Consider the following 24737-nt stretch of genomic DNA (forward strand, 5'->3'; position numbering starts at 1 on the left):
CTTTGGCAGGGAGTGGGGAGGACTGACGCCTTAGAGACACAGATCTCAGACCTGGTTATGTGGGCAGTCACCATGTACCAAGCAAATATCCACCAAGCAGCATCCGCTGCTTCCAGAGCCAGCATCAGTCAATCCCAATGCCGCTCTGCTGACTGACACCAGCTGGTGCTCTGCTCCTTTTACCCTGGCCTCATGTGGGTAGCAGCTGGCCAAGACTGTTTTTTTAAGAATGTATTTATAAAACTACAGAGCCGTGCAAGCCCAGACGCAGAGAAAGAAAGGACGTTTTGAGCTCTCGGTGCTGGAAGTGCAGGACGTCGCTCGGCAGATCTGGTTTCCCAGCTCTTGCTGCTGCACTGACCTGCTGTTCCATCACCAGTACCCGAAAACAATGCTTCCTAAAAAATCCAGGGAAACAAAACTTTGGGTTGAAGGTTTCCATAGATATTGAAGTAAAATAAGGCCTGTCCTGATCCCTCTGCAGGCGGCCTGCCTGATCGGTATTTCAATAATGCACTTATTTAGAAGAAATTCTAAACTATTGTAGGGCACAGTGGTATTTTCATGCCTTTTTTACCCTGCAGCCTTTTTCAGCTGGCTCAAACCTGAGCACCTTGCTGTCTGGTAGGGACATCGTATGGCTGAGGTGTAAACTACAGCACCTGCTTCATGTCCTTTGGATTTAGGGTTGGTACCTGAATAAATAAAAGGGTTTTTTTTAATTCTTTCTTGAATTGTGTTCCACTGCTGGCAGATACTTCCAAGTCTTATTTGCAGAGTGAAAGGTTTATTATATTGTATTGCTTTTCTCTTGTCTGCATGTGATATGAAATTTTGAAAACAAAAGAGGCTATAGTTTTCTGTGGGAATAAGAATTTATAGCTACATCTCCACAACTTCATAATATTTTTCCCTTTTAATTTCCTAAACCAGCCACAATGTGCACTTATTCCTGAGTTACGTGGTAGAGACAGGCCCAACATTTGACTGATCAAGACTGGTTTCGAACAAATGCTGACATCACCATTCTTTTTTGTCTATGATTCCCTATGGCTTTGAAAAGAAATATCCTAGAATGCACAATTGGCCCCTGCAGCAATGATCTCCATCACACAGTGTCCTCTTCATGACTTCTCCCCAGCTATCAACAGTGAGAAGCAGATGTGTAAGTTAAAAGACAGAGAAGGCAGAACTTCCCCCAGAAATGGACAAAAGAAATCTTTAGAATCATTGAAGAGAAAAAGAAGGAGCAGAAGCTGGTTTCTCCCCTCTGTATGTGCAAACAGTAGATCGAACAGCAATGACTTCATGATATAACAAAAACCCCAAAACATACAAACAAGAGCAATAAGTTAATAATAGATTTATGTTTTTTTTAATATAAAAAAGTTGATTTAGTGTTAATAAAACACAGCTAAACTTTTGACAGCCAGCCACTTTGCCATCTGACTTCAGTAGTTTCAAAGTCTATTCAAACCTTATGTTGAAGATCATCCACCTGCGCTTTTGCGCTTCTTTAAGTTAAGTAGTTGAAAGGCATGCTTTGAAGCTGCTGAGTTACTCCTACAGAGAAGGACCTATGGCAACAATAGATATATGAAACCAGCAGCAGTTTTTAGCGTTCGTCATTTCTGAGACTCCAGAACCAAAAGCAGCACTGGGTGAAGTGGCAGTGGGTTGTGTGTGTGATTTGTAGTGGTTTGTATCTGGGCTATGCGTTGTGTATCTCCTAATGATGAATGTGTGGGAGGGCCAGGTCAGGAATGGTTTCCACTCCAGTGCGCTGATTGTGTAGTTGGCAGTGGGCTCAATTAAAGTATAATAATCTGGTAATCTCTCTCCTGTTTCCATTCAGCTGCTTCACAGTGAATAGAGCCAGTGAACGAGTATAGCTTTTGAAAAGTAGGTGAACTCCTGCCTCTTTGTCTGAGCAGTTTGTGTCTAGTCAAGTAAAATGACAAGCAGAAGAGACGACTCTCCAAAACGTTGCTCCCATGACTTGCATCATTACTGTCATTTGTGTTTCTGTGAGATAACACTTGCTCTTTATTTTCCTTTCTAGGCTACGGGTTGGATTTCTAGCAAGCTTCCCACCACGGAGAACAGACAAGCTGATTTGAGAAGGGAGATATGGATATGTCCATGAAGGAAGATGCCGTGTGTCCCATCTCTTGGTTCTTCTCATATTCATGTTCAGCAAGGAGATAATCGAAGCACAAAGAGCAGGTATGCACCATTCAGCTTACTGCCTCATGCTCTGGAGCTGCTGGGGCTTTCCCGTAGCTGAGAAGTTATCATTGCTAGGAGGAAAACCGTTAAACCCCCAAGACGTTTACTACTGAAAATACATAAAAAGGTCTTAGGGATGGAGATAGCTCAGGGACCAAGATTATGGTTTAGCTGGGGTCTCTTGTTCTGTTGCAGGCTTAGAAAGTTTAGCTCAGCTACTCACAGCAAGAGGAGCAGTTTACCACAGTTTACTCTGGATATGCTCCATCTGCTCCACACTGGCATGGTGTTTGGCTTCTTCCGTCACCTTCTGTGAGTGTCACAGGAGACCTGGTGACTCTCTGTCTGGCTGTGACTTTCCTTGTGAGGCTAAATAGGGCCAAGGCACTGTTCAGACCCTTTCTTGGTTCAAGGTATTTAAAAGACATGTGATGTGGTGCTTAAGCAGCGTGGTTTAGTGGTGGAGTTAGCAGTGCTGGGTTAATGGTTGAATTGATGATCTTAAAGGTCTTTTCCAATCTGAAAGGTTCTGTGATTCTAGGTTTCTGTACTGTTAGTTGCCAGTGTGGTCCTCTGGCATGGCTTTTGTTCTGGGCTGATGAACACTCTACCCTGAATTCCACTGAATGCATTAGAGGATGGTGCAGCTGAGGGACTGCTGCTACAGGCACTCAGAACAAGGACACATTGGGTTTTGTGCAGAAGTAAGAAGAGTTATTTGGCACTAATGATGCCACACCTGAAATGGAAATGGTTGTAGACCCACACAATTTTTGGTATAAAAACCCAAAGGCATTTTGAGATGGAGGTTTTCTGTCTCTTTCTAGCAAAGCTGCTGTAGGTTTGGGTGATTTATAAGCAAGAAAGGCTTTTTTAGACCTTCTCTCACTTTTACAGTTAGCTGTTTTACAGTTTTCTTATGTGATCTGTATGGAAGGCTTTTTGGATGAAATTTAAACAAGAATAAATACTTAGTAACCAAACAAAGTGAAATCTCACCTTTTTTCTCTGCTTCTGGATCAGTCATAGGCAGAATATAGTGGTGCTATTTATTTGTTCATTCTATGCTTACTTTAAATAATTTTGGCCTTATGGTTTGTTTTTGAACTATTTTTAAGGGGATATTGCAAAACAGTTGCTTCACTGTCAGAGTGGATCAATATAACTCCCTGAATTATGCTTTCAGGGAGTATTTCTGCAATTACAAAACTGAAAATTTACTTTGCTATGAATTATCTCCATATTCCCCTTAACATGAACTTGTTTCTGCCAGAAAAAATACTGTTATAATGTTCTTGGAAAACAATAAATATTGTCCAACAGTGGCCCTTACAGTGCTAAAATGCAGATTAATATTTACCAAAAGGTTTTCTGCAGCATTTCGTCTCCCTCCCATCAGGTCATAAGCTAAGAATCACTAACTCCAAGAAAATGATCCCGAAAGACCACATTTTTCTTCCTTGTGATATTGCCTTGAATACATATCACTTTTAAAACCTTAACTCCACCTTGTTTTAAGGCTGTTGCCCTTGAACGTAGGATTCATTCTGTCTGTTCTGTTTTTTTTTAAATTGCAGTCATCTCACCTGCTCAGGGTGGTTAAAATAAGCAACAGGACTGGTCTGTACCTTGTGGGTTTTGTTCTCTACTTAGTCTCACCTAATTAAGATTCTTCAGACATAATAGATAATTATAATAATGAATTTGGAGAGGGGAGGTGGACAAGTGTAGATCCTTGCTTACCTTTTACTGTTATACATTCTATCCTTTATATTCTCAAAATATCGAGTGGAACCACACTTGACATTCTAGCTCATATGCACAGATGTGATGTAACTTACATCCCATACTATAAAAGGATATATACCATCATCTCTACTCTCAGATTACCTTTGGAGAGTTTTCCCAGACGCTTTTCTTGCTCTGTGGTTAGAGGCAAGCATTCCCCCTCTCTCCCAAAATGCCATCACAGGACACGATCCCACATGCTGGTTTGTGCTGGGGTAGAGTTCATTTCTTCACCGTAGCTGGTATGGTGCTGTGCTTTGGATTTGTGCTGGAAACAGTGTGGTAACACGGGACTGTTTTTGTTACTGCTGAGCAGGGCTTACACAGGGTCAAGGCTTTTTCTACTCCTCACCGTACCAGTGAGGAGACTGGCACAAAGAAATTGGGAGGGGACACAGTCAGGAAAGCTACCACCAGCTGACCAGAGGTGTATTCCAGACCATATGGTGTCATTCTCAGAAATAAAACTGGGGGGCCATTTGGCTGGAGGTCACTGCTCGGGGTCTGTCTGGGCATCAGTTGGTTAGTGATGAGCGTTTCCATTTGTGTCATTTGTCTTTCTTGGTTTTATTTCTCTCTCTTTGTTACTTTTTTATTACAACTTCTTTTCTTCCCTATTCTTATTTTATTGCATTCTATTTCAATATTAAGCTTTATTGTCTCACAATTGAGTTTTTCCCACCTTTACCCTTCCAGTTTCTCTTCCTCCAGTCCTGCTGGGGGGAGTGAGTGAGCAGCTGTGTGATGCTTAGTTTCCAGGTGGGGTTAAACCATGACAACAGATTATTTCCAAAGAGATCCCACGAGAATGGGTTGATCCCAATGTGGTCTCAATCCTATGTGCCTAGATTGTTCCCACAGCGACTGCAGCACCTGGGATGTACTCTGCTACAGAAGCCAACACAGCAGCAGATGATGCTCATTTTTCATCAGCATCTGCCACACACCAGGTGTAGATTCAATCACTCTCACAGCCATCATGTAATACCATGAGCACTGACCTCCTTGGGATGCTTTTACTCAGAAGGCAAATCCTCTTCATGTGGCTGAGCTTCCACTCTCTCCCTTTCCGGTGCAGTGGGCAGTTCTGGCACTCTTCCATTCAGGGTAGAGGTCACAGCCTCAGGATGAGCAAAAGCACCAGAGCTAATTTTGGTCAAAATTTTGGTGTGGGGGAATGCTTTCTGACTTTCCTGTAGGTTCAAATGTTGGAATTCAGTAAGAAAATATGGCATTTTACCATTAGTTTAAAAAAGCAGTTGTACTTTGTGAGATGATGTGAGCCAAGAACTACTGGAGAAATAATCGTTGGTGGTTGTGATCAAATTGACTTTGTAGAGCAGCTTGCAGTCTTAAATTCATAATTTATTAGGGATTATGGTCTATAACAATGAATTCAAGAACATGTGTATATATATGCACATTTTGCCCTGTTAGGGCATTATGTTGATAAATATTGGGCATCTGTGGGATGTTTATGGATCTACTGCCTCCTGACTTGCATATATTCAGAAACAGCTAAAAACATCTCCTGAGAGATCTAATTTTTTGGCAAGTGTTGACAAATATATGACCAGTCTGGCTTGAAAGGGCAAGCAAGCTACAATTAAAATACATTTGTGTTTTGGATTACACAAGCCTCACATTACAAATATCATGGTTGCAGGCAAAGGGGTGGTTGTGGGGATAATGTCATTTTCCCTTACAAGGCAGCTGCCCTTTGTTGTCAAGGAAGACATCCCAAAATTCAATGAGTCATCCTTTAGTCAATAGTCAGTGGCAGAGATCCTCAAAATTGCAATAATCTTGTTATAGACTTGCTTCACCAACACATCATACTGAGCAAAAGAACCACTTCTAGCTAAGCATAAATAAATCATAAAGTTAATGCAGAGGGAGCATAAAAGCTTCACTACTCACGGTCAGGATTGGCATAGGCAAGGTCAGGGCAGGTCTCTTGATCTGCTAAGGTCATTTCAAAGCATTGCCCTGGAGAAAGGCACTACAATGAAGTCAGAGGAAAAATAGCTTCATATGCATGCAGATGGTGTAGGTGAAGGATTGAGCAGAGGCAGTTAGCAGCATGGGAAGAGAAAGGGTTTGCATTTCAAAGCAAAATGTTGCTGATCTGCAGATGTCCTGAAACAGATGAGGTGAATCACAAGGAAGAAAGGCTGCAAATCTACACTTCCTCCACAGGATAGGGAGAGAGTTTGCTACCTCCTCCAAATTGCTCACTAGGGAGACATGCCTAGGGAATATTTGGTATTTCTGGTACTCTGCTTTTATCTTCCTTAACAATATTTTCTGCCTCTCTTGCAGGTTGCAAGAGTGTTCACTATGACCTTGTCTTCCTCTTGGATGCCTCCTCCAGCGTCGGAAAAGAAGATTTTGAGAAAGTTCGTCAGTGGGTGTCTAATTTGGTGGAAACATTTGAGATTGGCCCAGACAAAACCCGTGTGGGTGTGGTGCGATACAGTGATCATCCGACCACAGAGTTTGACCTGGGAAAGTACAGAACCGTGAGGAAATCCAAAGAGGCTGCACAAAAAATTCAGTATTATGGGGGTAACACGAACACTGGAGATGCTCTCAGGTACATCACCACTTACAGTTTTTTCCAAGAAGCTGGTGGGAGACTCAGTGACCGAACTGTTAAAAAAGTGGCCATCCTTTTGACTGATGGAAGGAGCCAGGATTTTGTCTTGGATCCAGCCACTGCAGCACATCAGGCTGGGATTAGGATCTTTGCTGTGGGTGTTGGAGAAGCCTTAAAAGAAGAACTTGATGAGATTGCTTCAGAGCCCAAGTCTGCTCATGTGTTTCATGTTTCTGATTACAATGCCATTGATAAAATCGGGGAAGCTGAGAAGACGTCTCTGTGAAAGTAAGTGGAGATCTGTACAACTGGAATAGGTTCAGTTAGCATGTAGGTATGAAAAGCTGTGATTTTTTTCTTTCATGCCTGTAATTCTACACTGATAATTCTTTATTTTTGTGTCTTCCGCTCAGTTTGATTCTGTAAGAAATCACTGTTCAAGGTCAGGTTGGATGGAGCTCTGAGTAACCTGTTCTACTGGTAGGTGTACTTGCTCATGGCAAGGGGTTTGGAACTAGGTCATCTTTAAGGTCCTTCCAACCCAAACCATTCTTTAATGTCATGATTCGATGATTTTATACATCAGCTTTAGGGGATAACCACAGAGCAAAACATGAATTTCCTTTTGGTTCTTATATAGTTCAACTACTTTATAATATTTTGGACTACTGAATATGAAGGGTGACATTTTTTTTTATACACAGGTTTTGGTTGATTTGTATAGGAACTCTTTTTTTCCCCTTTACTTACTAGCATTTTACTGTGAAAAGAATGCTCTGGAATAATCCTTAAGGAAGCAAAGGGATGTTTGTACTTTTCTGCCTTTCAGCATCCCAACTCTACTGACAACTGGTGTTCACTAGTTCTCTGGCTGTCAACACCGTAAGCCTTGGTGATGTTTTGAATGACTTTTAATGGAGAATAGTCTGTGGAATTTACATGGAATAAATGACTCTGAATTTCCATCTCCTTGCTGAAGAGGACAGGAATGGCATTGTGGCTGCTATTTCCAAGGCCTTTAATGGGAACAGCAATCACACAGTCCTTTCTCCTTCCACCACTGACAAATTACTTTCTTGTTCTCAGTGACTCCATGAAAGCTACCTGGTTTTGCTGTTTTTGCAGTGTGTGTTGTGGTTACTGTGAGTTCTTTTGGTCAACAGCATGAGATTCCACTCTTGGTTTTCGGTCTGAACTTGGAAGACAACAGCTGACTGTGATGCTGTGACATATTGCAGTGTTAGGATAACAGGTCTGTGAGCTGGCAAGTGTTACTGTTCATGACAAGTTGCCTCAAAAAACACACCCTGTAGCTGATGTTGTAAAGATCTTTCATTGATCTCTGTGACCTCCATTTTGCCAAAAAAAAAAAAAAAGTGTTAACACAGTGCTCTGGGCTTATGTGGGGTCCTTAAAGAGTGACTAGGACAAGCAGGCATAAACTATTTGACATTACCCAGCAATATCAAGATGTGTCTGCTTTTTCAGCCTGGACATAAATGGGTGTGGATAGTGCAATGAATACAAATGGAAGTCATGGTGGATAATGCCTGTAAGCTATGCAGACTGACTGAGCTCGGTCTTTTTTCCCTGAAAATCCTATTTAATCATACACACAACTGGGCTGTAATAGGGAAGGGTAAGCCCTTCTGGTAGGCACACTTGGCCAGCTCAAACAACTTCCTACTGCAGCTGCTGAACTCCTAAAAATGTGATTTTCCTTTGGAATTCTACCACTTTTCTAAAGTAAGTGTTTTCTGTACTTTGTGCCTGGGTCATTGTTTATTGCCTTCTCAAAAAATCATTTATCTGTCTGTCAGAGTATAATGCCATCTGTTTGTGGCTTTCTGAGCCCATACTATATCCACATATGCGTGCAAACCCATTCTCATTAGATTGCAAAGGACAATGAGAACATCCTTCACCCTCAGTGCGATGGCAGTCACCCTCTAAAGTCTTCTATCTTCACTAGGGATTCAGTGAGAAATGGAGGCTGTGGTGAGTTTATCACGTCTCTGTTGTTCCCTCCTCTTCAGGAGTAGGACTCCTTGCATTCTTTCTCTGCTTCAGTGTGGGCTTCTCTCTCCACATGTCCACAGGTCCTACCAGGATCCTGCCCTAGTGGGGGCTTCCCATAGGGTCACATCCTCTTTCAAACCACCTGCACCAGCACTGGGTCTTTCAAGGGCTTGCAGGTGAATCTCTGTACCCCTGTGGACCTCATGGGCTGCAAAGGGCACAGCTGCCTCGCCATGGTCTCACAGGAATCTCTGCTCCGGTGCCCGGAGCACCTCCTCCCCCTCCTTCACTGACTTTGGTGTCTGCAGGGCTGTTTCTCTCACACATTCTCACTCCTTGCCTCTGACTATGATTGCTCCTGAGCAGTAATTTTTCCCTTAAATACGTCATCCCAGAGTCTTCCCTAAGTCTTTTTCTTCCTGCATTTAAAGCAGGGAAGCTGCTTTTTGGTAGAATCAGTTTTATCATACTTTTTAAATTTAATCTTTGCATAAGGAATGTTTTTAATAGGCATTATTTTTAGATCAGGTCTGAACAAACATGAAAATCTTGCTGTCATTGAAGCCAGCCACTGAAATAGAGGATGAGATAGTGAGACCACCATCAGCAGAAATATTAACATAGAGATCAGTTGATTTTTTTGTTATCTGAATGTGTGAGGGGTGAGAGGGACCTGATAGAGAACAGGACTGAGTGATTCTCTGTACCTGTGGCACTTTTAAATTCCATGTTGACACAGTAGGAACAGGAAGCAATTCACTGTAATGGTTGGGCCTTCTACATATTTAGAAGGTAAAACTTTTAATAGCTGTTGTAGTTAACTTTCAGTGGTTTTAATGATAGCACTGCATAAAACAGGAACATACAAACCACTGGGTAGGTGGAAAACATGACAAGGGCACATACTAAGCTGCTATTTAGTTTGTGCATATTCTGAGACAATGCATATATTGCCATAGCCAAGCTCAGGTTTTAATAGACATAATCCCTTGTGAGCTCTAGGAGACACACGAATCAAAAGGCGGAAATGGTAGGAAGTTTTTTTGTTGTACCTGACCAGTGATGAGTCTCCCAGTCCTTGTACTGCTGTGCTACCAAATGTGAAGGGTTGTGAAGTGATGCAAATGCTGGATTTCACGCCAGCAGCTGTTCAGAATTGCTTGTCTCAGGCCTCACTGGACATCGTCCAAGACCTCAGTCATTCAATCTGCTATATTTGACTGAATTTATTGCTAAGAACATGTCATTAAATGCATTAATAACATTTTAGCTCTCATTTGATCTTGTGAAAGTAAGCATAGCAGAATTGAAAAATAACATGTCTGCTCAGTAGGACACTAAGGCAGTGGAGATATTTTTGCCAACATCTCCATTACATTTCTGGACTATATCTGGCAGGCAAAAATGGGTGATGCTTTCACAGGAAACCAGGAGAGACACATTCTACTGAAAATTCCAGAGATGCTACATGCTTCCTAAATACAGTTCTTGCTTACATATTGTAGGGATAACAACAGGCAGCTATGGAATATTTAAAAATATACTTGCATCTGCTGCTGGTAAGTAAATACTAGGTTTATGCTTATCAAAGAGAGAAAATTGCTTTGATTTCAACTCATATTTAATTAAAGCTGGATTTGATAAATTGATGCAAGTATAAAGTTTTCAACCTCTGTTGAAACTGGCAGCACTGGTGTTTAATATTATCACCATTTAAGCCCACCAGGAGATGTTGCAATGGAGACCAAAGCAGCCCTAACCTGCTCAGAGGTAATTGTTTCTCAAAACACTGATTGCAGTGCTTTGGATGATTCAATACCTGAGTTTATTCTGTGATCATTAAGCCGGGTGGGTGATAAGATACAGGTTGCAAAGCTGAGAAAAAACATTCTCCAGAAATATTCTCACTCTTTACTGCCTCCATAAAGCAGAAACCTGTGACTTGGCACCACTGGAGTACATGGCCTGTATGTGCCATTACTAAGCATCTGCTTGTCTGTAAAAATCAGATTTCACAACTTGAAAATAAATTTGGCTTTAGAGGTACAGTCTTGGCTAAGGTTTGTGTGGGTTTTTTCTACAGCTAGTAACAGGAGAAACACAAGCAGATGTTTTCTAAGGAAGGACTATAGGAGTATTATGCTCAGCATTGGTCTATGTCCAGTAGTGACTCTCTACAACCAGTTTTTAGTTGCCAGTGAGCTGGATGAGTTTTTCTGCAAGTATGTAGAAGACCAAAGGACTATCATCACATGAATCTCAAATGCTTTGCAAACAGAAGGAGACGAGGCTGAATTGTTTCAACAGTGGGTTGGTACCGATGGTTTGTCATTGACTTCAGTTGATGTAGTGAGGCCTGTTATAAGACATCAAAAGCAGTCACATGTCCAGATGATTCACAAGACTTATTTTTCTATTTATACGTGTCTTCTTTGACTTTGGGTTATGAATGAAGTGCATAAAATATAAGACTTATGCTCCCACTGTTCTGTTACTGATGAAAAAGTGCTTCCAGCCTTCAAGGCAACACCTTGAACACCACTCAAAAGAATAGCCTGAAACCTTCAGAGGTACCTCTTTTTTCCAAGGTCAGTTTTGCTCAGTTCATGATATATTCACAGAAGAACAGCAAGCTGTTTCTTCTTGGCCTGTAGTGTTAAAAATGTCTCATGCACAGAGACCACGACACAGGGTAGGCATCTGAATTGCCATGTCCTGACTGACAGCTTCTAAAAGACTAATCAATATAGTCACATCTCACATGAATACTGAAATATTGGAACACATCACCACCAAGGGTATTTACCCAACTGTTGACCTCCATTTGTACTTCTGATGAGCTTTGGGATTTCACTGTAAATAGCAATTCCTTTTATATAGCTTTGCATTAGACATAAAGGAATGGGAAAGGAGGTGGAACTCAACAAGCTGTCAGGAGTGAGGATACTAGAGTATTTCATGAACTCACCTGTGGTAGTAGTTTTAATTCTTGGAGTTTGTTGAGTTTGTGGATTTGGGAATTTGTAGAACTGGTTTTACTTTCATAGTTGGAATATGACTTTATTTGGATTCTTCAAAAGTTCAGCTTAGCAGTAGTTCTAAGTCTTGCTTGGTCTTACTGCAAGAGGCCTTATCATCCCTTTGATGGCTTGTACGGAGTTCCTACAAATGTGAACGTGACTTCTTGTCATTTGGCAGAACTTTGTACATGCTACAAGGGCACCTATATACTTACTCTGAAAAAATCTGTGGCACCCGCCTTCCTGCTGAACACAGAGAAGCTTGAGGTGGCTTGGACTAATAACTGATGTCTGACAGACTGGTTAAAGTCTGATTAGCACAATAAGTCCATGAAGATGATCTAACTCTTGTAATTCTAGCTCATTTTACATCACGCCTGCCACAGGCAGCATTCTCAGTGGAATATTCCTCACTGTGTTGCTTAAGAATATGTCCAAGCTACATGCAGCATTTTGATTCTCACTTGAAAATCTAGTCACTTCCAGATGGTTTGGGAAGTCTGTTAAAGGCTCAGCAGACAACTCCTGCTTTTTTAAAAGCTGCAGCTGGGCAGTGACCCAGTTGATGTCACCTCTGATATGTCCTGCTGCTTCTTGATGCTCTTCTCCCACAGCTGCTGTGGTGGCTTTCTTAAACTCTGTAACATCTCCAAATTCTAGCAATCACTCATGTTACAGATGACAGGATTGCTCATCCTTTCATCACCACACTTGCTGGCTAACTGCAGTTTCCTGTGAAGGCATAAAAGGTCTGTGATAGAATTTCCAACTGATTTATCTTTTGCTTGAAAATAAAAGAAAAAATCACTCTTAATGGCTGGGAGGAGATAAAATATTTCATGGGTTAAGTGGTGATCTTCTACCATTGAGTAGGTTAGAGTCTAGTATCTCGGATTTTGGCTCCAGTAAGTACAGCAGAGATATTCACATATTATTTTTTCTCTTACAGAACTTTTTATTTTCAAATCAAATGTCTGAAACTCTCAGATCTAATTTTTCGCTTGGTCCAGTCATCACCACCTTAGAGAAGAAATTATTCTAGAGCTGGTGTCTGGCAAGTAGAAACTTTGGTTTCTGGGAATGAGCAGTGACTGCTGGTTGGTCTTTAGTTCCTTCACAGGTCATGCAGAACTGACTGTTTTCCCAGATCTTGACTACAGCGCTATTCTGTCACTGTGCAATCTCCACAAATCATTTCAATTTTGCAAGTCCAAAGAAGGGCATCAAAGCTGGTGAAGGGTCTGGAACACCAGTCTTTTGAGGAGAGGCTGAGGGAGCTGGGAGTGTTTAGTCTGGGAAAAAAGGAGTCTCAGTGGAGACGTTATTGCTTTCTACAACTACTCGAAAAGAGGCTGTAGCCAGACGGGGGGTCATTCACTTCTCTGAGGTAACAAACGATAGAACGAGAGGAAATGGCCTCAAGTTGCACCAGGGAAGGTTTAGATGGATATTAGAAAAATTTCTTCAGTGAAAGAACCGTTAAACACTGGAACATTCTGCCAAGGGCAGTGGTGGAGTCACCATCCCTGGAGATATTTAAAAGATGTTTAAATGTGACACTTGGGGACATGGTTTAGTGGTGGACCTGGCAGTGCTGGGTTAATGGTTGGACTCAATGTTCTGAAAAATTTTTTTAAACCTAAGCAATTCCATGATTCTAAAAAACTTCCTATTTTGCTTGGCACTCTGAAATGAATAGGTTTATTCTGAGATTTGCAACAGTGCTTTTTTATGACCAGTCCTACTTCTAAAAAAAGACAGTCTTGTTCTTCCTAGCTTCATTCTCCCATCTGCCAGCACAGGCATTTACGTGGCCCCACCATGAACCAGAGCAGGGAGCCAATGGATACTTTTGTTTTCTTTCCCGGATTAGTTTTTACTCAGATTTAGTTCACCATGCAACCACAGGGACATGTGTTGTCCCAGGGGAGGAACTGGCACAAACTGAGAACAACTAACTGGGAGTGGAAGACCTGGATTTTCTCCTTTGGTGCAGTAGGAGATCATATCAGCTTGATGAACATTAGCTAAGGACTTCAGAAAACTGAGGAAAATCCTCCACACGCTCACACTGCAAATGTGAGCCTGTGCTCTGCTGTCCTCTAGTTTAAGTGCACATAAAGTGGATTGCTAGGCAGGTTTTTTCCGATTCAAATTCCATTTCTAGGCTTCAGCACAACTTGCTTGCCTTGAATAAACAGCCTGCTTAACAAAAATATCCCACTGCAGATGGATCTCTTCAGGATTCTGTTTCATTTTCCTTAAATAGGCTTTCCAGTATGTGTAATTGTGGCTGCTTTACTACTGACTTAGCTCCTGGTCATTCAGGGAGAGATGACAGCTCTCCCTCCTCAGTCACACTGCATGTCTGGCTGGGAGCATCTTACTGGGAGTTGTTGGTAGGAGGGATGGTAGGCTGTCAGTGCCTCCAGGCAGCACTTTGATACTTCTGGTGCACTCAGGCAGCTTCTCTCCCCCAGAAGGGATGTTAGCTCTGTTAGAGTTTTGGAAAGGGAGTTATTGATTTATTTTCCTTCCCTTGTACGCTGGAAAAAAGCGATGTCTTAGACATTGCCTCCAGGTGAGGAGGATATTTCAGCAGCTCTGGCCCAATTGTTTTCTTTTGCTAAGAGAGAAAAGATAGAATCCAACAGTCACCCAGAGTTTTAGAATACAGTCTGTGACAAAAAATGGTTTTACTTCTACTTTCCTTTGGTATAGTTTGTGAGAAAAGGAGTATGTTCAAAACCTGAAACTTCACACTGGGAACATACATATGGGATTCTGAAGATAGAAATATAATAAAATGAGATCAATTAAACCTTTTGCATTTGCCTTCTTATCTCTAGATTTTTTCTTTAGCAGTTGCAGACAAATAGTAGCATCATAAACCACAATCACTTTACACAAAGCAATGGATCTTTGGGACTGCCAACATGTCTTGTCCTGAAATCACAGGATCTGGCTGGATGTTAACATCTCCCCTAGCTTGTAAAAGTTTTTCTTGCATTTCAGGAGAGAAAATCTCTGCGAATAACGTTTGATGTACAGTAAAAACTAATTGTAAAGCCAAAGAGAAGATTAGACTCATAACAAATAAAGTCCCAGACATTAGAAAGAAAATATTGAGACAATCAGGGAAAATTATAGGTCTCAGTGGCAGGAGAAATTACATCTTATGAAAAAGTAATGTGCCATTTAGAGAAAAAAGAGGGGGGGAATGTGGTGACTATGGGAGCCATTTCTAAATAATGTAGAAGTGAAGGAGAAATAACGAAATAGGAACAGGCAAAAGGCTGAAACATATTCTCATGTACTGGAAGTTATTAGTAGCTCGCCTTTTCAACACTATCTGCAGCCCTCACTGATTTGCAGGAGCTGTGGGTGCTCAGCACTTTCAAAATTCAGCTGTGGAGTCCAGCTGCAATCAGAAGGAGGCCTTCTGTCTGCTCCAGTGGAGTCCATATGATGGGGTAAAAGAGAGGATTCTTCGTTGGGGAAGTATTGTCTATCTTGGTGTTTGCTTTCTGATGGACTGATGAAGAAAACTCAATAGAAAGAATAAATAGTGCTGAAGCTGGCCAGATGCTCAACAAGAGACTAGGGCAAGGCATATAAAAAACCTCTGAGATTTTATGTTACTTACAGGCTTTCTGTCCAAGAAAACAAAGAGATGAGGAGAAAACACTTCACAAATCTAAAGTGTTTTAAATTTCAGCAGATCTTTTGCAGTCAGGCCTTTCTTCCTCCATTAACAGTCTGTAAACTGACCCAAACTGAAAGGACACAACTTAGTTAACATCTTAGGCTTGTCTTGCTCTGGTTTATTTTTATACTTTATGTGATTATTCCCATCAAAATCTAATGGTCACTTTGAGCACAGTCTGTAAATAAAGTTAAACCATTTCTCCCGTGGTTAGGTGTACCTGTAAATGAAAGATTTCCTCTGCTCTCCCTTGATTTGGGCATGTATTTCTATTTAGGATAGGGAAAACTAAGTCTGAAAGGGTGCAATGGAGATTTAGTCCCAGTTCTCCTGACAGAGCTGGCAAAATGTATTGCAAATGATAGAAACTATAGATCTTTTTCAGAGCGTGCAAAACCCAATGTAATGCATTAAAGGTCCCATCACAGCATATTATACTCCTGAAACCCAGTGGGTTTCCTCAAACCTGCAGCTTCCTATGAGTTTAATGTTTCTGTAAGCCCACTATAGCAATGGTGATCTTGCTCTCTCAGGGCTGGTGGATTTTTTTGCTCCTGGCTCCATACATCCCAGTCTCAAAGTCTTATGAGGAGTAACTGCAATGACAGCTGCAGGTCCTATGAATCAATCTAATGGAGGTGCTTGGAGGTACCATTTGGGGTGCTGGTTCTCAGGGAAGGACACAGATGTTGCTGGTCACAGGTTGCCTGTGACACTTGGGACAAAGTTTAGCACAAAAACTCTACTACTTTCTCATCAAGTAGATTCACTGGAAAATTTGTGAGCTTTCACAAAGTATTGAATCAAGCCCTCTACATCACCTGAAAATTAAACTGATTTCGGAAACAATTTCACAGGTGGAAATGAACGATAAGAACAAAATGTGTTTAGGCCTAGATAAGCTGTCTTATTAACACCTGAAACAAAATGGGCCGGACCACCTGTTTTTAAGATCTGGGATGAAACCATTGCTTCCAGGTCTGTGTCCAGCTGAGCTGTCTTTAGAAGGCTATGTTATTTATTTCTGTTGATTACAGGCTTTTCTGTCCAAGAAAAACAAAGAGATGAGGAGCAATCCCTTGCCATGTGGCCTTCACAAATCTAAAAAGTTTTAAATTTCAGCAGATCTTGTGCAGTCAGACCTTTCTTTCTCCTTCATTAGCAACAATGACCTCAAACTGAAATGCCACCATTTACTCAGGTCCAAAGCAAAGTTTGTTTTTTTAAGTTTTAAGGGCTTATTTTTAAGATGTAAGTAGATTATAGAATCATAGAGTGGTTTGCCTTGTAAGGGACTTTAAAGATCCTCTTATTCTAATCCCCCTGCCATGAACAGGGACACCTTCTACTAGATCATGTTGTTCAGAACTCCATCTGACCTGGCTTTGAATACTTCCAGGGATGGGGCATCCCCACCTTCTTTGGTTGAACAGATCTGTGATATGTGTAAATCTCATGTGGTTTCTCTGCAAAAGAGATATTCATGATATTACTGGAGTTCCAACTCAAATGACACAACTATTTACTTTCTCATACTTTGGTAATATGAGATGATGCATCGTTTCTTCTGTGCAAGTTTGTAAAGGTTATCAGCCCTATATGCCTCTGAATTTCAGCTTCTCTTTTCTTTTTTTCTTTTTTTTTTTTCCCCCATTTTTCAAATGAACCAAACCAACAAACAAAATTGAATTGCAATGTACCAATCTGCTGAGAATATTTCTTTCCCAGTGGGAGAGCATGGTTTAGCTGGTGGGTTATTTCTGTTAGCAAATTGCAGGGTTAGTGATTCAATCTCACCAAATTCCCTACAAGTTGCACCCAAATACTTAATTCCTTTTCAAATCAGTAAGCTTGTTTATGATGTGAAACAAAAGCAGTGGGAGCACTCTGAACACCTAGGAGAACTGCTTTTAGATAAAGTACTAATTAGGTCCTTTAAAATACAATTAAGAAATTGTTACAGGCTCTGCTGTATTAATGTAGTTACAGATGATAAAGAATAGTTCTAAATTCTACATAAAATGCTTTTTGACATGCTGTACATTCTGGTAACTGTGAGTACTACTGTTAATCCAAACCAGAATAGAGAGGGTATCTTTCCCTACCTATGCTAAGGTGGGTAAGGTGGCTTTTGTCACTTGCTATCCTAAACTGTTGAACAGCAGACTCATGGGACATCAGGTTTCCAAACTTCATTCTTTTCCTTGCAGATTAACAGTCAACATCTAGTGTCAGTTTGGCTAGAACTTGATCTACATTCTAGGAAACTAAGGAATTTAAATATAAAATACATATATATGTGTGTGTCATGGTTTGAGAAGCTCCAAAATCTAATTCCCTAGTCCAGGTCCCCTCCCACATCTCAACCTAGTGTAAGATGTGTTTTCCAGATGTCACACAAGACTCAAAATGGGGAAAAAGGGAATATATTACAATGCCTGTACAAATAAATACTACAATACATTATATACAATCTTAATTATCTCTACCATGACATTAGTATTTACAGTGGATCAAATCTCCCCTCCAAATAAAAGTCCAGGAGGGAAAAAGGAAAGATCCTTCTTCAGAGCAGCATTCCCCCTAGGGTAGCAGCTTATCTTCTGTCTTCCATGCACCATTTGTAACTGGATTGTTGTAGCTGGATCTCTTTTCTATACACACAAGGGGGTCTCCTTTCACCCCTCTTGGCTCTCCTTCGACTCCAAGCGAAGGTCTCACCCGTGGACTGCCAGCAGGGACAAAACTCGCTTCACCACAGGCATATCACGAAGTGCAGGAGCATCTTCGTGAAAGCCCCTTCCTCAGGGGATTCACCCCTGAGTCAGAACATCTTGGGCAGCTTTCAGTTGAAAGCCTTTGCCTCAAGAGTTCTACCAGAGCTCCTGTGCTCTGTCTCAGGCTGCCAACTTGGCAGCAGCGGCGAGGGGGGATGGTCAAGGTCACCCCCCTCTGCATTCCTTCTCTGTCCTGGTTCAGCTTTCCAGGACGCTTTGAGCTTCTCAGCTCCTCTGTCTCTGGTGCTGCATGTTGCATTTTTGGACTTCCATTCAGTAGGAGTCCACCCCCTCCCCCTAGGAGGGGTCTCAAAGGGGTTTTTGGGGGGTCTGGTTCAGTTCTTACCCCCAAAACTCTGTCTCTCTGCTGCTGGCTCTTTCTCTCTCTCACAATTCCGTGTCTTCCTTGTTCAGGTGCATGCTGTTGCTTTCTTATCTTTTGGTTCTCAGCCACAGTCTCTGGACGCTGCTTCTGCCACTGCTCTGTCTCTGCTCACTCACGGTGGAGGGAAGAAAAACTTCCAGCCTCTCAGTCACAGAGCTCAGTTCAGTTTAACACTGTTTTCTGAGTTTCTGTGACCCCAGCCAGGGGCTGGGGGGCCGTGGCCCCCCACAGGGGCTCTTGCCCCTTCTTCCTTGTGGCCTCAGAACATGGCTACCTTCTTCTACAACAACCTACCACATCCTTCTCTTCCGTTCTGCTTGTGATATGTTTATATTTTGCAGAAGCGCTCATTGGCTAAAACTTCAAAACTTCAAGGGTCACCACCCCCTGGGGTTTTACCATTTTATAACTGCAGGGGGAAAACTGTTTCCCCCCACTACAGTGTGTGTGTGTGTGTATATATAAGATATTTATTTATATCTATATATATAAACTCTGGAAAATAAAACTGTGTCATAGAATGAACCGGCTTGGAAAAGACCTTTGAGACCATGAAGTACAACCCTTGATCCAACCCTGCCGTGGTTACCAGACCATGGCACTGATGCCACATGCAGTCTCATCTTAAAAACCTCCAGGGATGGAGAATCCACCACCTCCCTGGGCAGCCCATTCCAATATCTGATCACTCCCTCTGTAAAAAATTTCTTCCTGATCTGTAAAAAGTTTCTTCCTTTCAGCCTGAAGCATCAACGAGGTAGATAAAACCACAACATGTTAAAGCTTTGGTAAGTATGAAATATAGGACATTTTTACTGCAAAGTAATGACACACAATCAACCCAGTCTACCACCTCTGGATGAGACTTGGTTTAGCTACATGGCAATAGAAATCACTGTGCTTTGTTCCTTTGGGGTTTTATAGCAAGATGGATGGCATATATTAGTTATCTACTATAAATGCCTCTCTGTTTTGGCAGGGAAGACATAATATCTCTGTGAGAGGCTGCAATACTAATGTGACACAAGTGGGATGGTGCAGTAGAATTTTAGTCATTAGAGCTAACACTATGTGGCAAATGGCTTTAATAGCTCAGGTAAAAGGGTGTTTCTGAGTCCAAGGCAGATGTTGGATCAGATCTGAGAATCCATAAATTGATTAAACAATTTTTTTATTTTTATATTTAAGTCTCTTCAGTGGGATTCATATCATCTAACTGCAGTGGCCTGAAAGTTGTTTGTCTGGGCTCTTCTGATAGTCAGTGGAAAGGAATAGACATCTCAAGAGAGTGTTCCATCCTTTTTGAGGACAACTGTCCAAGACAGGTGACATGATTCAACTTCTAAGTGCCTATCTCTTTCCACTCACTTTTGAGAGAACTTATATAACTTACCCATTGGATCCTTCACTTTGACAGCCAAAAGCAAAAGAGTTGAATCTTTCCCTGCCACATTTTGGGAATACAATAATTTTTGCTTCCTTGTGTCAGTAAATCAGTCTGTTGGGATTTATATTACTGATGGAAATACAGGCCAGTGTTTCTGAAAGCTCAGGTGCACCTGCTGCATTTCTCATCCAGCTCCCTGATGCTGCAGGATTTGTGCAGTGGAAGGAGACAATGTCAGTTTAGAGAACTATTACCAAGTATTGCCATGTGTTTTGGGTCAAACATTGTGCTGCCAAATTTATTTAATCCCTGAGGGACTACTCCTGTGAGATGGATGGTTTCCTCTCCCTTATCTTAGGCTTCTTCCTGAACGTTGTGATAAATTGGCCTTTGAAGTGAAGTGCATTGTGATATTACAACCTGCAGTCTGTTGACTCATTATAGCAAGGAGAGAATGCTTTAAAAAACAACTAGTGGCTGCAATACAATTAAATTAAGAGTATCAGAGACAGCTTTTTAATTAATGTTTTTGAAAGACACTTTTGCTGCAAATAACATTTTTGCTGTTGTTAATTGAAGTGTGAAACCACTCATGCTTAATGATCTTTCAGTTCTCACCTTACATAAGGTCAGACCCCAAAACAAGCTGAACTTCACTGGAATCAAAATTGGAAGGATGGCAGCTCAGACCAGCTCTCATGCTAACCAAGCCCATGTTACTGGTGCGTACCAGTTGCCCTCCCATAGAGACAAGCTAAGAATTCACTTCGAGGACCTGGTGAACAAACCCAGTGGAAGAACTGCTGGTGCATCGTGTGGTGAATTCATCCTGCTATGAATGGGATCAGAAAGCTGACAAATGACTTTGAGCCAGTGGAGTTCCTGAGTACAGGCTTAGACAATTAAACGATCTTTATTTTCTACTTTTTATCTGATAGGACAAGGGGAAACAGATTTAAACCAAAAGAGGTTCAATTTAGCTTAGATATTAGGAAGAAATTCTTCACTGTAATGCTGGGGAGGCACTAGAACAGATTGCCCAGAGAAGTTGTGGATGCCCCATCCTTAGGAGTGTTTGAGAGCAGGTTGGATGGGACTTTGAGCATCTTAGTCTAGTTGAAGGTGTCCCTACCCATGTGTTGGAACTAGATGATCCTTCCAAAGGTCCCTTCTAACCCAAATCTTTCTATGATTCAATGATTTATTAAATTTTTTAATGAACACATTCTGGATGCCATTTGCAGAAGTGTCTCTGTGAATGGCACCTCTGCAATAGTTTGCTGGTTTTGGCTGGGGCAGAGTTAGTTTTCTTTACAGTGTCTGGTGGGATATGTTTTAGGTTTGTGACAGTGTTGACAATATAGAGGTGGTTTTTGTTATTGCTGAGCAGTGTTTCTCTACTGGATTACGGCATGGCTTGGTTTGAATCTTTTGACTCATATATAAGCATAACATATGTAATTAGGATCATGATAGAAAGGGGATGTGCTCAGGGGTAAAAATCCCAGGGGACTGAAGTGATCCAGACCAGCCTTGGAGCCACAGATTCCTGAAATCCAGTCTCAATGCTCCCTGGTGCAAGACACTGCACAGCTCTGGCACTTTGGAAAGGTCACTTAGGTGTGTAGCCTAAGAACCTTGGATAGCCACTTTTTTTCAATTCCTAACACTATAATTTCCTATATATTTTAGCCCTCTCCAGCCTCAATAGTTTTGAGCAGTGTTCCTGCCCTATTCAGCATATTGACAAGCTGCAATCACCACTCCCCTTCCAGAGAAATAACTCCTCTTCTACACCTGTGGCCCTTTTAGTTCATGACTCTAATGAAAAAGGGTAACAGAGCACAGAGCCAGAAGGAAGGTATCATTATCCTACCTGTAATAAATAGGATACGAGTCTTAGTTGAACTATGAGTGCATAATGCTCATGAAAAAAGGCAAAATGTCCTAGAAAAATTATTGTTAGTTACAAATCAGTATATTCAGGGATGTATCTGCTAACTATTTCTCCAAGCTGTCAGCACTCTGTACTGGAATAGTGAGTCATGCATGTTCATTTTTTTAAGACTTGTTTAAGGACTAGTGTAACATTTGCAGAACTAAAAATCTTTCAAAATTCACTGCTATTTCCACTATCTGTTCTGATTTCTATTAGCAAGCATAGAAGCTGATGCCTGTCTTGTTTACCTGCCTGCTAAACTGTTCTTTGTAGTGACCTTGATAATATCCTGAAGAATTAATTTCCTTGGGCTAATATTACATTTATAATGTATTTATCACCAAGAACTGAGTATGTATATGCACATAGCTTTGCATGCTGTAAGACACTGCAGATTCACACAACTTAAGATGATTCACAGGAATTTGCTTAATGTATGACTGGTTCAGAATCAGAATTCTTATAATCTATAATTAGCATTTTATCCCAGTAGGTGGGATTTTTTTTCGTTGTAAATCCTTTCGCATACTATTATTTAGTTAAAAATACTGTCCTGTGTACCTTCTGACAGCACAAGAAAAAAGCATAGGATCTCTAAATAAATGGAATTAGTGGATGGGTTGCTACACCCTGCCACCACATTCAGCTCTGCAAATTATTTCTGAGTTGACTACATGTAATTTGGCTTTGGATGTGGATATATTTTTTTGTTCTAGAGCAGGGGGCCTGTAATAAAGAAAAGTCTCTCAACTTTTTGCTTTGCTTTTCATGGGCACTTGCCTTGATCATAGAGTGTTAAGTCCTACTGAAATTTTCAAAAACATCTCTTGGTCTCACAGGGACAAGAAAATTCTTTCTCTCTCTCTCTTTTTTTTTTTTGTTCTTTAGTTTACCTTATAGTAGTTTTACTCATCTGTGTTTATGCTAAGTAATATGTCACTTCTAGTTATTTTCAATGAACTAGTAGTGCAGCAAGATAATAACCGTTTAATTAACTAAACATGAGAAAGTATTACACTGATTTTTCACAACTTTGTACAGCTATTTACATAAATTCTGAGTTATTTCCAGTGAATTCAATGGCTTTCTTAAGCTTACACAGCAGGGCAGTAAAAGACCTCAGAAGTAAACTTTGGTTGAACAGATTTACACTTGGGGCAGATCCCTTCTTTCTGGGACACTGAAACTTTTTCATGAGAAGTTTGATGTACCCAGGTATAATGCATGTTGGGGCTTAGAGATCCTGGTGTCGTATCCAAGCTCTTCAAGCCTAAAACAACTCCTGTCCTACCATTAGGGAAGGTGTGTGAGACAAATTTAGGAATTCTTCTTAGGAAATCGTTCCTCATTCCTGGCTATATAGGGAAGTATTACATATGGGGGCAGGAGTGTGGGTGTCCATACACCTTCTTACTGTGTTCAGCACAGTCCAGCCCTCATGATGGACCAGGCCTGGCTCTGTAGGTTTCTGGGTGGTGTTTGTCTTTTCTCCTGCTCATTGACAGGCACCACAGCTATGTTGGGGCAGTTCAGGAGTGGTGCAGGAGCACTTGGGACTGTAATTGTGCGAGGCTGACCCATTCATTTTCTGTTCTTTTCTTTTTTCTTCTCAATAATTGTCTCCCCTTCACCACAAAATGTACAGGAGAAAAACAGCTTTTCAGGAAAAGTGTTTTCTGCCCGTAACTCTGGCCCGTGGTGGAATGGGAGGGAGAAATGCCAAGAAGAGCTGGTAAATTGATGTCAGTGAGTTCATGACAGAGGTTGGTTTGCCTGTTTTTCCTCCCTCCACCACCACTCCTCTTCTTAGCATAAGCTTCCAAGTAATCTGCTCTCATCAGAACTCAATGAGCCTGAGGGCACCACGGGCACTTTCCTTTTTACCTGTTTTGCCCAGGGATCCTGTGACTTTTTTCCAGTGACTGAAGGTTTCCAAACTGAGCAGGAAATGAAGTATTGCTCAAGTCACTAAGTAGAAGGTGCTGGATACTCATCTGATTGTGAATATGGGGCCTTTCTAGTGAAGTGTGGTCACTGATGGAGGGACTCCACAACTCCCATGCAGTCGAGCATCCCCCACAATCCAACATTGAAATAAACCTCTTTTGGAGCACAGGCATCCCGTATTTTCTTCTCTTCTGCACTCAGTTCTTTTTATAGCATCCACTATTTTTTTGATGTATATGTATGTGCTTATATATATATAAGTGGAAGTGAATCAAGAGATTTTCTTTCAGTAAACACAAACCAAATCTAGGGAATGGAAACCACAGGGGTGGATAAACATGCTATTCATGCTGGGTGGACCTATGCTCCCACAGGGGGAAACGTGTGCCCTAATTTCAGAATAGTATACTGAGTTTTCATTAAATCAGTAGATGCTCAATTATAAAATTTTGAATGGGAAAGTGGAAAGTGTAGACATGTATCTGTAATGAATCTATAATTACATAGTAATTTCTGTAGTTTTGTTGGGTTTTGGAGGGTTTGTTTTTGTTTTTTTTTTGATGCATTGTTGATGACTTTCCTAGGGTTGGTGGGGAAAAGCTCATGAAGTGAGTAAAGAGAAAACAGTGTCTATGTGTTTTCCTGTTCTTGGGCTGAGCATTCATGTCAATTTCTGCCTGGAATTTCAGGCTGGATGCTAAGTTCGATTCTCCCTGCACTCCTGCGTTTGTAGCTGAGGAGGAACTGTGCTAGAGTGATAGCATGAACGAATGATTAATATTATCTTTCACTAAGGAAAAATATAACACAGTACACTCCCCTATGATTCTGCCAAGCAGCATTTAACCCTCCCTGCTGGATACACTCATTTTGCTATGGCAGCTCTTTTTAATGAAGGTGAAGCATAAAGTCATGGCATCCATCAGTGGGAGGTGGTTACT

At 41.2% G+C, this 24737-nt stretch overlaps 1 protein-coding gene across 1 annotated transcript in view; it reads left to right on the forward strand.

The window, feature by feature from the left end:
* Window positions 1–2120: 2120 nt before the first annotated feature.
* Window positions 2121–24737, forward strand: part of COL22A1 (collagen type XXII alpha 1 chain) — a gene marked incomplete at its 5' end in the record, with an annotated part of 204959 nt that continues 182342 nt past the window's right edge. The window contains 3 exon segments of the mRNA XM_032713141.1: window positions 2121–2226; window positions 6340–6874; window positions 6876–6904. Of these exon segments, the coding sequence (XP_032569032.1) occupies window positions 2121–2226; window positions 6340–6874; window positions 6876–6904 (670 nt within the window).

This window comes from Chiroxiphia lanceolata, chromosome 1 (assembly GCF_009829145.1).
Source record: "Chiroxiphia lanceolata isolate bChiLan1 chromosome 1, bChiLan1.pri, whole genome shotgun sequence".
In the NCBI taxonomy this organism is placed as follows: domain Eukaryota; kingdom Metazoa; phylum Chordata; class Aves; order Passeriformes; family Pipridae; genus Chiroxiphia; species Chiroxiphia lanceolata.